Raw genomic sequence first — 12,067 nt, forward strand, 5'->3', positions numbered from 1 at the left:
CGGTTGGACCGCAAACCGGCCATGTCACCGGTCCGGTCTAATGCTAAAACCGGAAGTTCATGGAAAACCGTTGAAAATTGGACGAACCGTGAACCGGCGGTTTTTTAAATTCTTCAACAAAATATCAAGAATGGTGTGGGTTTTTTAAATTCTTCAACAAAATATGAAGAATGGTGTAACTAAGATTCGAACCTGGGTCTCCAAGTTTGGATATAATAATCTTACCGCTAGACTGTAGTTAAGTTTGTTGAGAATTTTACTTGACTAACAAATATATTAAAATATCAAGTTCTTCTCTTTTTTTTTTTCAATTTTTTCTTCTTAACCATTTTTAACCCAAATATCCACAACAAGATTTTCTCAAGTCTTCACCATTATTATCAGGTTATTATCTTTAGCAGATTGTAAACAAGTTGAAAATTTCAACTTTTTTTGTTTTCCAACATCTTAGTAAGTTTAATTTTTTTCTTTTCAAGGTTTTTTTTTCTATATTATTATCTTTAGTTGATTTTTTGCATTTTCTTCTTTTTCCCCTCAATTTTCATATGTTTCCCTCACAATTTAAGTGTCATGAGAACTTTAGCTGATGCTAATCAATCAAATTTCAACAACAAAAAAATTCAAGATTAAAATAACGATTGTCACCAAATCATTGTCGCAACCCAAAAGATAGTAGTAAATCTGTTTCAGTTTTATCATGAAGATTAGCCAAAGTCTGCAACAGATTAGAAAAAGAAAATTAGTGAAACACACAAGTTACCAAAATCAATCCAAAGATTACTTGAAAAGGAATGAGTTCAGTTGACTAAAGTGGCTTACTATTTGTTTTTCTACACACATTCATTAATGAGGACGGAGAAAGATGGAAAAAAATTAAGTAGATTGAGGATGAATGGCATGTCTTTTTTGTTCTTTGTACCCTTCTCTTGAAAAAAAAATGCCAATTTTGGTTTAAAGCTTGGATTAAATATTTATCAAGACTGAGCTAAAACAAACATTTTTCAAGACAAATTCGAATTGCTTGAATTTTTTACATGTAAATTTTAAAAACAACGTTAATTGAGCCAAAGTTCAAACAGAATAGAGTTAATTCTATTTTGCGTCTTTCAACTATAACCAAATTCTCTCTTTAGTACTTAAATTTTAAAATGAGATATTTTAGTTTTTAAACTATAAAATTGGTCTAACTTAGGCATACAATTAGATACTTTAGTCCCGTTTTAACTTCAAACAGTATAAATAGCTATGAGCTGGATTACTCGGCAAGGTCACAATTCACAAATAGTTAGTCCTTCTGTCAGGAAGGGATCCAAAACAAAAATAGTTTGAGCTTATGTTGTTACACATGGCGTCGCCCGGACTCGAACCGGAGACCTTCAGTGTGTTAGACTGACGTGATAACCAACTACACCACGACACCAGATGTTTGAACTGCTGTCTTATCCTCATAAGGAATCAGAATTGAGATAACAAAAGCGGTTTTTGATCAAGTAACTTAATTACCAAGAAATGTATTTCGATAAGATAGCCAGTCCAACATCTGGTGTCGTGGTGTAGTTGGTTATCACGTCAGTCTAACACACTGAAGGTCTCCGGTTCGAGTCCGGGCGACGCCATCTGTAACAACATTTAGCGCAAACTACTTTTTTTCTGGATCCCTTCCTGACAGAAGGACTAACTATTCGTGAATTGTGACCTTGCCGAGTAATCCAGCTCATAGCATATTACACCTAAACCTTTTTATTCCCTTTGTGGCAAATAGTAAAATTGATCGTTTGATATCTTTGAAAATACACTATTATGCCATGTGAATTGTGATTCAATTTGGCCCAAGAAAATGATGGTATTGATAGGTTGGGTGCCCTTCCAGATGATGTTCTCCATCACATCATGTCCTTTCTTGACACAAAAGATGCTGCAGCCGCCTGTGTGTTATCCACTAGATGGAGAAATTTTTTCAGCTGGTGGAAAGATTTCAGATGAAGAATTCCCGTTCTCCATCTCAATATTAATGGACCACCAGACCCAGTTCTGCATTGGATGATAGTGATGGGGAGTTCTCTGAATCTTTAAGTATCGGTTACGAGGTGATTCTACAAAGAAACAGGGCTCCTATTAGAAAATTGAGTGCCTGCGTCGATAAGCTGGTGGAAAGATTTCAGATGGCGCTCGAATTCTTTATATCTGCTGCACTTGATATTGTTGTGTCCCATAACTTGATATGGGACTTGATATTGTTGTGTCCCATAATACTACAGGACGATTGTTTCCTATAGAAATATTCATTTGAGCACTCTTGGTCCTTCGAGCTTCAAAAGATGTATAAATGACAAGAGATAATTAATCTTCTCCTTAATAAAGCCGAAGTAGCAAACATCAACCTCCTCCTTTCCTTTTTCCCTAATGCTCCTAGCGTCTAACAACGAGAGAAAGAAGAATGGCAACTACTGTCCTTCTTAAATGCTAAAATTAACTGGCTCCTAGCGCCAGTTATCCTAGTCTTGAACCTTAATTGTATAAAAAAGGGTCTGTTCTCAACTGATTCTGATTTTTATAAAATTAATTTTTGACCCCTTTTTAGCTCTAAAAATATTTTAAAAAGGCGAAAGAAAAAGCAATCGAGAACGTTACGCAAAAGATTTTCTAGGATCAAAAGCTAAAATTAGGTAAAAAGAAAATAATTAACTTTAGCAGCAGACCAAAAATAAAAATAAGTCTGTAACCAGAAGAAATAAGATATGGACTCATCATCAAGTGGTCCATCCATATGAGAGATTAAATATATTAGTTCTGACGTTTTTATATATGGATAGGTGATTAGGCAATCAGGACTCAGGAGGCCGGAAAAGCAAGCAATTATCTGCATATTCGATCGAGCCTTCCCTTCTTTTCTTTTGTATCAGAAAAGCACATGATCCCCACAACAATGTGGATGTGGTGTGCGACTCTCTCTCTCTCTCTCTGTATATATATATATACACATATATACACATAGATACATATATACATATATATATGAAGAAGAAGAGTATACTCACACAGTCGCACAGTTACACTCACTACCAACAGTTGAAGGAACTGAAAGTGGCTTGTTTTTTCGTAGTCAGCATTCTTTTGAGCTTATTAATTGGTTACAAAGTGTGAAGTCACTTGACCTATGTCACCACTCCCAGTCCCTGCAGGTATATATGCCTTCATTTTACTTCTTTCTTCTCATCTCCAGGCTTTTCCTTTGACTTGTGGACTAATTGGACATTTATACTTCCAAGCAATAAGTTTTCTTAAATGTTCTGTTCATTTGACTGTAGGCTCTCCATTATTCTCGACAGTTGTTGCCAGCTTTCGAAAACATGACAACTGTGTTGCTTGAAGCTCCTTGGAATGATGTTTTTTATCATACAAATTTGTGGACAATGTTACCCGCATTACTTCAAAGAGCCCCTAATCTTGAGGTGCTTATCTTCCGTCAAGTGAGTTATTATGAGCTTCTTAATGACATATTTCATTGCACTATATGTCTGCAGTCCCTATTTGATCTTCTTTAATCCACAGGTCTTTAGGAATGATTTTGGTGGAATCAAAGAATTCGGGTGCATCTTGGCAGAGGCTATTCCTATATGCATCGTTGAACGTCTTAGGGAGATAGAAATCAGAGAATTCTATGGGGAGGAATATGAAATCAAGCTAGTGCAGTATTTCTTGCAGAACGGGAAGTCTTTGAAAAAGATGACTCTTTGTGGAGTTAGGCAGCAGTCAAAGACGTTATCGGATGGTTGTAATAAGATATTGTCATTCAACAAATCCTCAGAGGTCTGCCAGATTGTGTTCTTCAACAAATCGTAGAACAGGAATTCTCGTTTTTCTGGTATTCTTTTCAGCTAGACTGGATCGTTTGCATCCAGAAATGGAGTATAATCTCACTTGAAAACTGGCATAGAAATATCTGCTATTTTATGTAAGATGAGCTGTTCTGAGTTAGTTTATGCCATCCGACTGTTTGCAGCTTCCTTTGAAGGTAATACAATGGAAAGAGGAATCAAACCCTCTTTTCTTTATGGGACAATGAATATGGAGAACCTCCTGTTTTGTACTTAGTTCTCTTCAGTCACCAAAAGAAAAGGAAGAAAAAAATTTGATGGTTCTCAGCTTTGTTTTCCTATTCTTATTTTGGCAACAAAACAATCGCTGCAGCACATGCCAAAAGATGTGAATGCCTTCATACCTTTTGGCAAATGAACACTTTTTTTATTTGCATAAATGAGATGCTTCGAAGTTGAGATCTCTTACTTGCATTTCCATTCCTATACTATCCAATCCAACCCTCCCCCTCTCCCCCCCACCCCAAAAATAAAGGAAGAGGGGCAAGAACAGTTCCTAGTAGCAATCCTTCCCGGCAGTTCATGGCCAAGATTTGGCCAAAAAAAATATAATGTCTATATTTCATCTTGTACCTCATTTTTTACATCATGTGTGGGGCCTACAAAATTTTATTCTATAGTTACACGACGTTGAAATGAGTTACGTCGTGTGTAGAAAGAGTTACGCAGTGTGCATTTTACATATAACCTTCTGCAACCATTTCTGCCCCTTGTCCAAAAATAAAGCAAATGAACACCTTATTTGTTTTATTAGCAAAAATGATAGCTACTTGACAAAAATACGGTGGAAGTGAGTACTCTATTTTAACAGTTGTTACTTTGGGCTTTAGCATTGCAATGAAACAAAACTCAAACAACACATGGAAAACAACCAATCCTAAGGGTCCGTTTGTTTCAGTGTAAAAGTTTTTTCCCAAGGAAAACATTTTCAGTGAAAAACATTCATCAGCGGAAAAAAAATTATTTCCCTTAATTTTCAAGTGTTTGGTGCACTTTTGAAAAATGTTCTTCGAAGCCAAAACCCACAAGATTGTTCCCCTCAAAGATTCGTCAGTCTCCTTCTGCCAATGACCAGAACTCCATCCATACCTATATCAATTCACTACCCCAATCCAAATACTTCAAATTCCAAAAAATTAGATCATACTCCATGACCAGGAAATCCATAGTATTGCAAACCCCTTACCATTACAGATCATACTAATTACCTAATCACTGCGTCAATGGAAATTGCATCAAGAATGAGATTCTTGTCATTGATAGAGTTCTACCGGATGAAACACTTCACTGATGCTTACAAATAGTACTAAGAAAGATAAGGAAGACGGGGAGGCAGCTATAGGTCTAAGTTAGCCACAATAGATAATTTTGAGCCATGATCTGAAAAATTTCGGTTTAGTCATTTTAGTCCTGATGGCGTAAAAGATTTTTCACGGGAAAAAATTCTCAATCTTTTTGGCTGCCAAACACCAGAATTTCCTGACAAATATTTTCTGGAAAATATTTTTCTGTTCTAACAAACAGACCCCAAGGATTTGTTATACGGTCGAGCAATATCTTCGAACGGTTCCGAAATTAGAGGATCCTAGACTCCTAGTTCAGATTATATATCATTAACTAATGAAGTCGATGCCTGTTAGGTATTCATATCTATCTTTTACTGTTGACGAATAAGAAATTATCAGTTCCCAAGAGTGTAGGGAGAGAGTGAGTGGTCAAGGGAAGAAGAGGAGGATCATAATATTCAGATCTTTTTTTTCTTTTTCTCTTTTCTGATTCAGTAATTTTATAGCCTCTGAATTTGGAATTGTACATAAATCAGCTGCAGTTAATGATTTCAGAGCAGCCATGAAAAGCATACAGCCACCCCACAATTTGCAGCCCACGGGTTTCACCATAGAAGCAGGTTCAATATTCAATTTTTTATGGTTTTGTAAAAGGATTCCTTATGCATTCATGCATGCAAGTAAATGATAAATGATTTAACCCCAAATTCTTGAAGAGATTCGTTTTAGTTCATTCCTGAACTGTGGTTAGGAAATATTGAGAAAAAACATAAGATGGGCTTAAAACAGAGTCGAGAAATGGAACGAAAATGGAAAATCTCAGAAATGGATAATGTTGATAGGTTGAGTGCCCTTCCAGATGATTTTCTCTACGAAATTCTGTCACTTCTTCCTGCAAAAGATGCTGTAGCCTTCTTAATTGTATCCACCAAATGGAGAAAACTATTCACTTCAGTTCCTGATACTAATTTCTGCGTAAATGGACTGAACGATCCTGATGATCCTGATCCTTGTAGTGTAAGGAGTTTCCGGGACGAGATACATGTTGGTTGTCGAATACTTGCACTTCGAACTGGTGCTCCTTTAAGAAAATTTCAACTTCATATTAAACAGTATGTGGGAAGGTTTGCGTCTGCAGTTGAATTGTTTATATTGAAGGCACTTGCGTGTAGAGTCCGGGAACTTGACATTCATGTGGGAATGACAGATAAAAGCCGATCAATTCCTCCTGAAGTATTCACCTGCAAAACACTCGTCACTTTGAAGTTGACAAGGGATGTGGATTTGGATTTGATTGTACCTAATGCAATTTGTTTACCGAATCTTAAGGTTCTGCACTTGAGAGGGGAAATGAGAGTGGTAGATGGAATCTGTATTCAACGACTTATCAAGGGTTGTCCTTCGCTGGAAGAACTGAACTTAGTCTTATGCCGTATGGATGAGAGTGATGAAGATCAAGTAATTGATTTCTCTAGTCCTTCACTGAAAAGATTCACACTTGCCAGTTTTAATTATGGGGGCCTGTTTGATTTCGTTTTGGATTCAAGCCAACTTGAATATCTGGAATTCCACCATGTTGGGAAGCATAGGTTCACATTAGATGCCCCAAACCTCAGCTATCTAAATTACGAATGCAATGCTGTTGAGGTGAACCTCATTCAAAAGAACTTCACTCAAAGCCTGAAGTCTGTTGTGAGAGCCAGTATAGCAATTCGGTATATGGCTCTTGAGATTTTCAACATAACAATCCAAACAAACTTCTTTTTGGATGGTCGGCATGCTTTTGAGCTCATCAATGATTTGCAAAGTGTCAATCTCTTCAGTTACATGGACACACTCTCCTGGTATGTATTTCTTGGTTTCTTTTACTTTTTCTTTTCTCATCCAATTAGGCTCCTATTTTATAATTGTGGACTGGACATAGAATGTTACCATTAGAGGGAGCAAATTGTTTTAACAGTCTTCTCCCTTTTTGTGAAGGCTCTTTTTGAATTTAGAGGAAGGTTGCCAACTTTCAGAAATTTAACCATTCTGCAGCTTGGACCTTTTAATTATGATGGTGTTGATCATGGGCATTTGTGGAAAATGTTACCAAGATTACTTGAAAGTGCCCCAGACCTTGAAGTACTTATCCTTGGTGAGGTAAGTTATATTGAGCTTTTCATCAAGAAGTTTATTAATTTCATTATGTATTGCATGCAGTCCCTAATCTACTTTAAATGGACAGGCGTTTGGGAATGTCTTCACTAGAGATAGGGAGTTTGAGGTTTTTTTGCCCCTGTGCTTTTCTAGTTTTGAGGTTTTTTTGCCCCTGTGCCTTCCTAGTTGCTGCCTTGATCGTCTTAGGGAGGTAGAAATCAGAGAGTTCAACAATGAGGAATATGAATTCAAGCTAGTCAAGTATATTTTGAAGAATGGAAAATCTTTGAAGAAGATGACTATTGGTGGAGTTATAAAGGCTATGAAATCTTCAGAAAAATGTTGCAAGAGGATATCATCATTCAATAAAAGCTCCCAGGATTGCCAGATTGTATTCAACTAGAAGGAAAAGAAGTAGGATTTTATGATCATTGATCATGAGTTGGAATGTGCTGTGGAGCTACTGGTCAGGATTTTTATGAGAAATTCTTGTCATCTTTCCACGGCATGGTTTGTTTAATGTTTAGTAAAGTTCATCTAAAAGCAAGTTACTTATTCTGCTTGACATTTCCCTTTCTGGAGACAATTTTGGATTTTCCTTTTCAATGTGAAGATCAATTGATGAACTTGTAATGAAAATTAAACGATCATATCCAGTTCTTAGCTGATGCTTCTCAATTCATTTAATAGCAGGACCAAAAATCTCTTATCACATGTTTTCACCCTTGAATGTGTAAGGTTATGGCAATGTCTTAGGAGTACAGCAATTGCAGACGATGTTGTTGGCTCTGGCTTTAGTTAGCAATTTCTCTGAAAGAAAAATTTGTCAATAATAGCACATTCCCTAGTTTAACCCTAAGATAACATAATGTCAAGGTCAAAGTAACTCTGTTTGGATTAGCTGCTTTTGGGAGTGTTTTTAAAATTTTTACTGTAGCAGTGTATATGAAAATTTTTCTGAAAATTTTTACTATAAAATTTTTTTGAAATATTTGATATATTATATGGATGAGATGTTTTTCGAGTCATTGTGTATTATTATAGCATTGTATTTAAAAAAACTTGTTTTTGAAAAAATGGCCAAACCAAACGGAGCGTTTCTCCAAATGCAAAAAACTAAAATTGTCAAAGTGGATTCTGAGAGGAAAAATAGAAGGACAAAAAGGGAAAAACATTTCTTTGATGGAGAGCACATTCAATAACAAATTAATGAGGGTCCCTAGTGTTAGTTTTTGAAACAAAAATGTGTGTAAATGCAAAAGGGCAATACAAATGAATGTGTAGATTTCAACTTTTATTTGTATGTTTTAGAAGTTTTTCGAGAGCAATTGTTTGAGATATGCATTTATCAATTACGATAATTATATATTTATTTTTTTCAACAGGGGAACTTGGGATTTAAGAAGCGGGGAAGGAGAAAAGTGATTTGAACTCAAAACCTGTAGATCCTATCTCAACTTCAGCCATTCGAAAAAATTACGATATTTAGGTAATGCAGATTGAAAACAAGTTTATGGAAAAATTCTTGTGATTGATTTATGAAAGTTTGCAATGTGCTTTGATTAGCATGAAAGAATTCAAGTTACAGCAGCGCAGGTTTTTTGCGATGAAGTTACCCTCCATCAGTTTTCTAAGTATGAAAATCAATTGCAAATTTGCAACCAAGAGGCAGACTTGATTTTATTTAGTAAACTTCATTGCAAAAAACACTCAAGGATGAAAGAAACACAAACTAAAGGACTGTTTAATTAAACCAGTACTTTCTTCTTCTTTTTTTTTTGGTTTAAATGGATAAAGAATGGGCCCAATATTTTTTGGTCAGTAAATTGTAAGTTCCTTTTGCGATATTGTTGCAACTAAGGTGTGGGTAAAAATTTTATAGGTTTAATAGTGAACCCATAGAATTATTTTTTTTAATTTTGTTTCTAAACAACAGTTAAACCAGTACTTAATTTCCTTCCCTTGAACCAAAATGAAAAAAAGAAAAGAAAAAAAAACAGTACTTAATCGTTGAAATTCCAATAATACAAGAACGACCTGTAATTTTATTGGAGCCCAAAAAAGTTTTAGAGCAAGAGAAGGCTGCTATAGTTGCAAAGAGTTTTTCTTTTCAAATGTCTCCATGAATACAATTTTTACAAGCTTGAAATTATGTACCATGCTCTAGTTAATTTAATGACTTAATTCTCTCAGCAAAAAAAATAAAAGTAATTGTTATTTGCATGGAAGAATCCCTCAATCAGTCAGAGATTTCTAGCTACAATAACTTTCATGTAACGAAAACACTGTGAAAGGATAGCACCTACGTTGGGCGGCAGATGATCCCACTGGAGAAAATCAAACTAAAACCAGTCCTTTTACAGCATGCAGATTTGGTGTTCAGGGTCTAAAATCCAAAGCAAAAAATGAAAAAGAAATAATGATGTTAAAAATTGCAGAACGATACCAAATTTTTTTTAAAAAAAAATTCTTCAATGATGTTAACAAAATTCAATATTAATTTCATGAATTCATACTTAGCGGAGGTATTATAAATTGGTAATTAACTTTACAAATAAAATTAGATGAGTTTGTAAAAAGTTTAAAAAAATAGATTGTAAATGGATAATTGGATTACTAAATTCCTTTTTTGATTTACCCACTTATATCCATTTAATTAAACGGGTGTAAATGAGTTGACCCAATTATACTAATAAACCAATTTTAGTCCATCTAAATCCACCCGAATCATCCATTCTTAGGTTAGTACAAAAAGTTATTTTCATTATTATAAAATATTAGGAGTGTCAATTGGGTTTTCTAAACTAGGCGTTGGCGAACCTAGCCTCCACTCACAAATTATACGGGTTTTCGAGTTTCGACCTTTTAGGCTTCGGACTCAAATCAAGAGGTTCAACCTCATCTCACACTATCATACTCCCTCTATCCCGAAAAGTTGGTCATTTTCGGGAACTGGAGTATTTTTTAACAGTAGGCAAAAGAAGAGATATCTGTCTGTACTTCCTAAATTGTCCCCGTCAAACTGTCCAAACTTTGCCTATAAGTCGTGTGGTGAAGTTATTCAAATGATTTATGCAAACAAGTCAACAATGCAAACAAGTCAACAATCTGGGCTCATTATATTATTAAAGCTACACTAATTCTTTGCTTATGTTGCACTGCAGGCGTTAGCAAACATCCACTAGCACCAGTCACGCACTTTAAAGCGCGTCCCGGTCTTTATGACAACTTGTGTTAGACCCACATATTTAAAGGTAGTGCTTGAAGGGTAAAGTTAGAAGAGGGAGAAAAATTCATTTGCCATTTTAGGCATGTGACAAACATTTTAGGACATATCAAAATGGAAAGCATGACAGTTTCAATGGAATGGAGGGAGTATAAGTTTTGGGTTCAAATTGGGTTCAGCCCAAATTCATAATTAAATATATAATTATATATACTATATATTTTATAATTATGAATTACTATAAATTTATATATAAATTATTAAAAATTTATGTCATTATATGCATAAATATATATATATATATAAATATATATATATATATATATATATAAATGGGCTAGGCCTTAAACGGGCTTGAGAAGGCATAGCCCAAACTTTACTCACATTTAGTTCAGACGTAACATTTAGGATCAAACTCTGCTCGATTCAATTAAAGATTAGGATCAGCGGGCATTTTTTAGGCTGAATAGGTTGGGCTCTGGCTGGTCTAAACCAATTGACAGCCCTATAAAATATTTCAAGTTGACCCTAGTTTTATTTATTTTCATTATTATAAAAAAATATTTCAAGTTATTTTTACAAGTATTGTAAATCATTATAATTTTAAATAACTTAATATTTCTTGTCCAAATCAATGACATTAAAAGCTATTAAAGGATCTTTTGACTCCTTTGTCAACTTTTCAGTTTTAATTAAAGAACCATATTGACTACGCTTGCAAAAATTAAGAAACAAAATTAATATGTTTATAACAATTAAATGTTTACAAGAAAAGGGTAAATTTAGAATGGAATTATATTCTCTCTTTCAAAATGAGTTTTTTTAATATTATATTTTGGAGTGGGTTGCAAAAGTTAGGGAAAAAAAATACCTAAAGTAAAGAAATCAAGTGAGATTTTTCAAAGTTCAAAATTGCCAAGTGAAGGTTTATGAATTAGGAGATTCTACAATTCCTTTTGGTATCATACCCATAAGTAAAATTTACTGTTGGATGGTAAAAGAAATATTATTAACCCTTAGATTAAATATTATCAAATATTTAAAATTTAAACTATTATCTTTAGTAAGAGATACAAGTTGAGAGAATGATATCCAAAAAGAGACCATAGAATTTTCCTTTGAGATTATCCTTTATGATCTTTTTATTTGTATAGCTTCAAACTAGTTTCCGATTGGGAATATCCTATCAAAGCAACCAAAGGACCTTGCTTAACTTTGATGGAAAAAGGGCTAGTGCAATTAGGGTTTGGTGGCTTGGTTCAGTTGAAGGACCATGCTTAAGTTTGATGGAAGAGACACCAGTGCGATTGGGGTCTGGTACGGTTTGGTTTAGTTGTTGTACTTTTTATATTATTTAGTGTGTAATTATATTATGTTATTGTATTGAAGGTAAATGTAATGTATATAAATAAAATATTTGCCATATATTTAATATAATATTAAGGTGTTTTTGCATGATAAAAATTATAAAAATTTAAACATGTATAATGAGAACAACTTTGTACTGAGTCCTTGTCCAACTTTGACTTGCCGTAGCC

The 12,067-nt window shown here is 34.4% G+C and overlaps 1 protein-coding gene and 2 non-coding genes across 3 annotated transcripts; 2 read left to right on the plus strand and 1 right to left on the minus strand.

Annotated features, from left to right (window-relative positions):
• Positions 1–1,345: 1,345 nt before the first annotated feature.
• Positions 1,346–7,706, plus strand: LOC140007060 (FBD-associated F-box protein At5g27750-like). Its single transcript, XM_072049759.1, has 8 exons — positions 1,346–1,379; positions 1,835–1,964; positions 2,048–2,201; positions 3,553–3,839; positions 5,660–5,784; positions 5,916–7,008; positions 7,105–7,306; positions 7,392–7,706. The coding sequence occupies exons 1-8, from the start codon at positions 1,346–1,348 to the stop codon at positions 7,704–7,706; spliced, it is 2,340 nt and encodes a 779-aa protein (XP_071905860.1).
• TRNAV-AAC (transfer RNA valine (anticodon AAC)) lies at positions 1,347–1,420 on the minus strand. The gene has a single exon. It is a non-coding gene; the product is annotated as a tRNA-Val (tRNA).
• Positions 1,543–1,616, plus strand: TRNAV-AAC (transfer RNA valine (anticodon AAC)). Its single transcript has one exon. It is a non-coding gene; the product is annotated as a tRNA-Val (tRNA).
• Positions 7,707–12,067: the final 4,361 nt, after the last annotated feature.

Source organism: Coffea arabica, chromosome 1e (genome assembly GCF_036785885.1).
Source record: "Coffea arabica cultivar ET-39 chromosome 1e, Coffea Arabica ET-39 HiFi, whole genome shotgun sequence".
Lineage (NCBI taxonomy): Eukaryota > Viridiplantae > Streptophyta > Magnoliopsida > Gentianales > Rubiaceae > Coffea > Coffea arabica.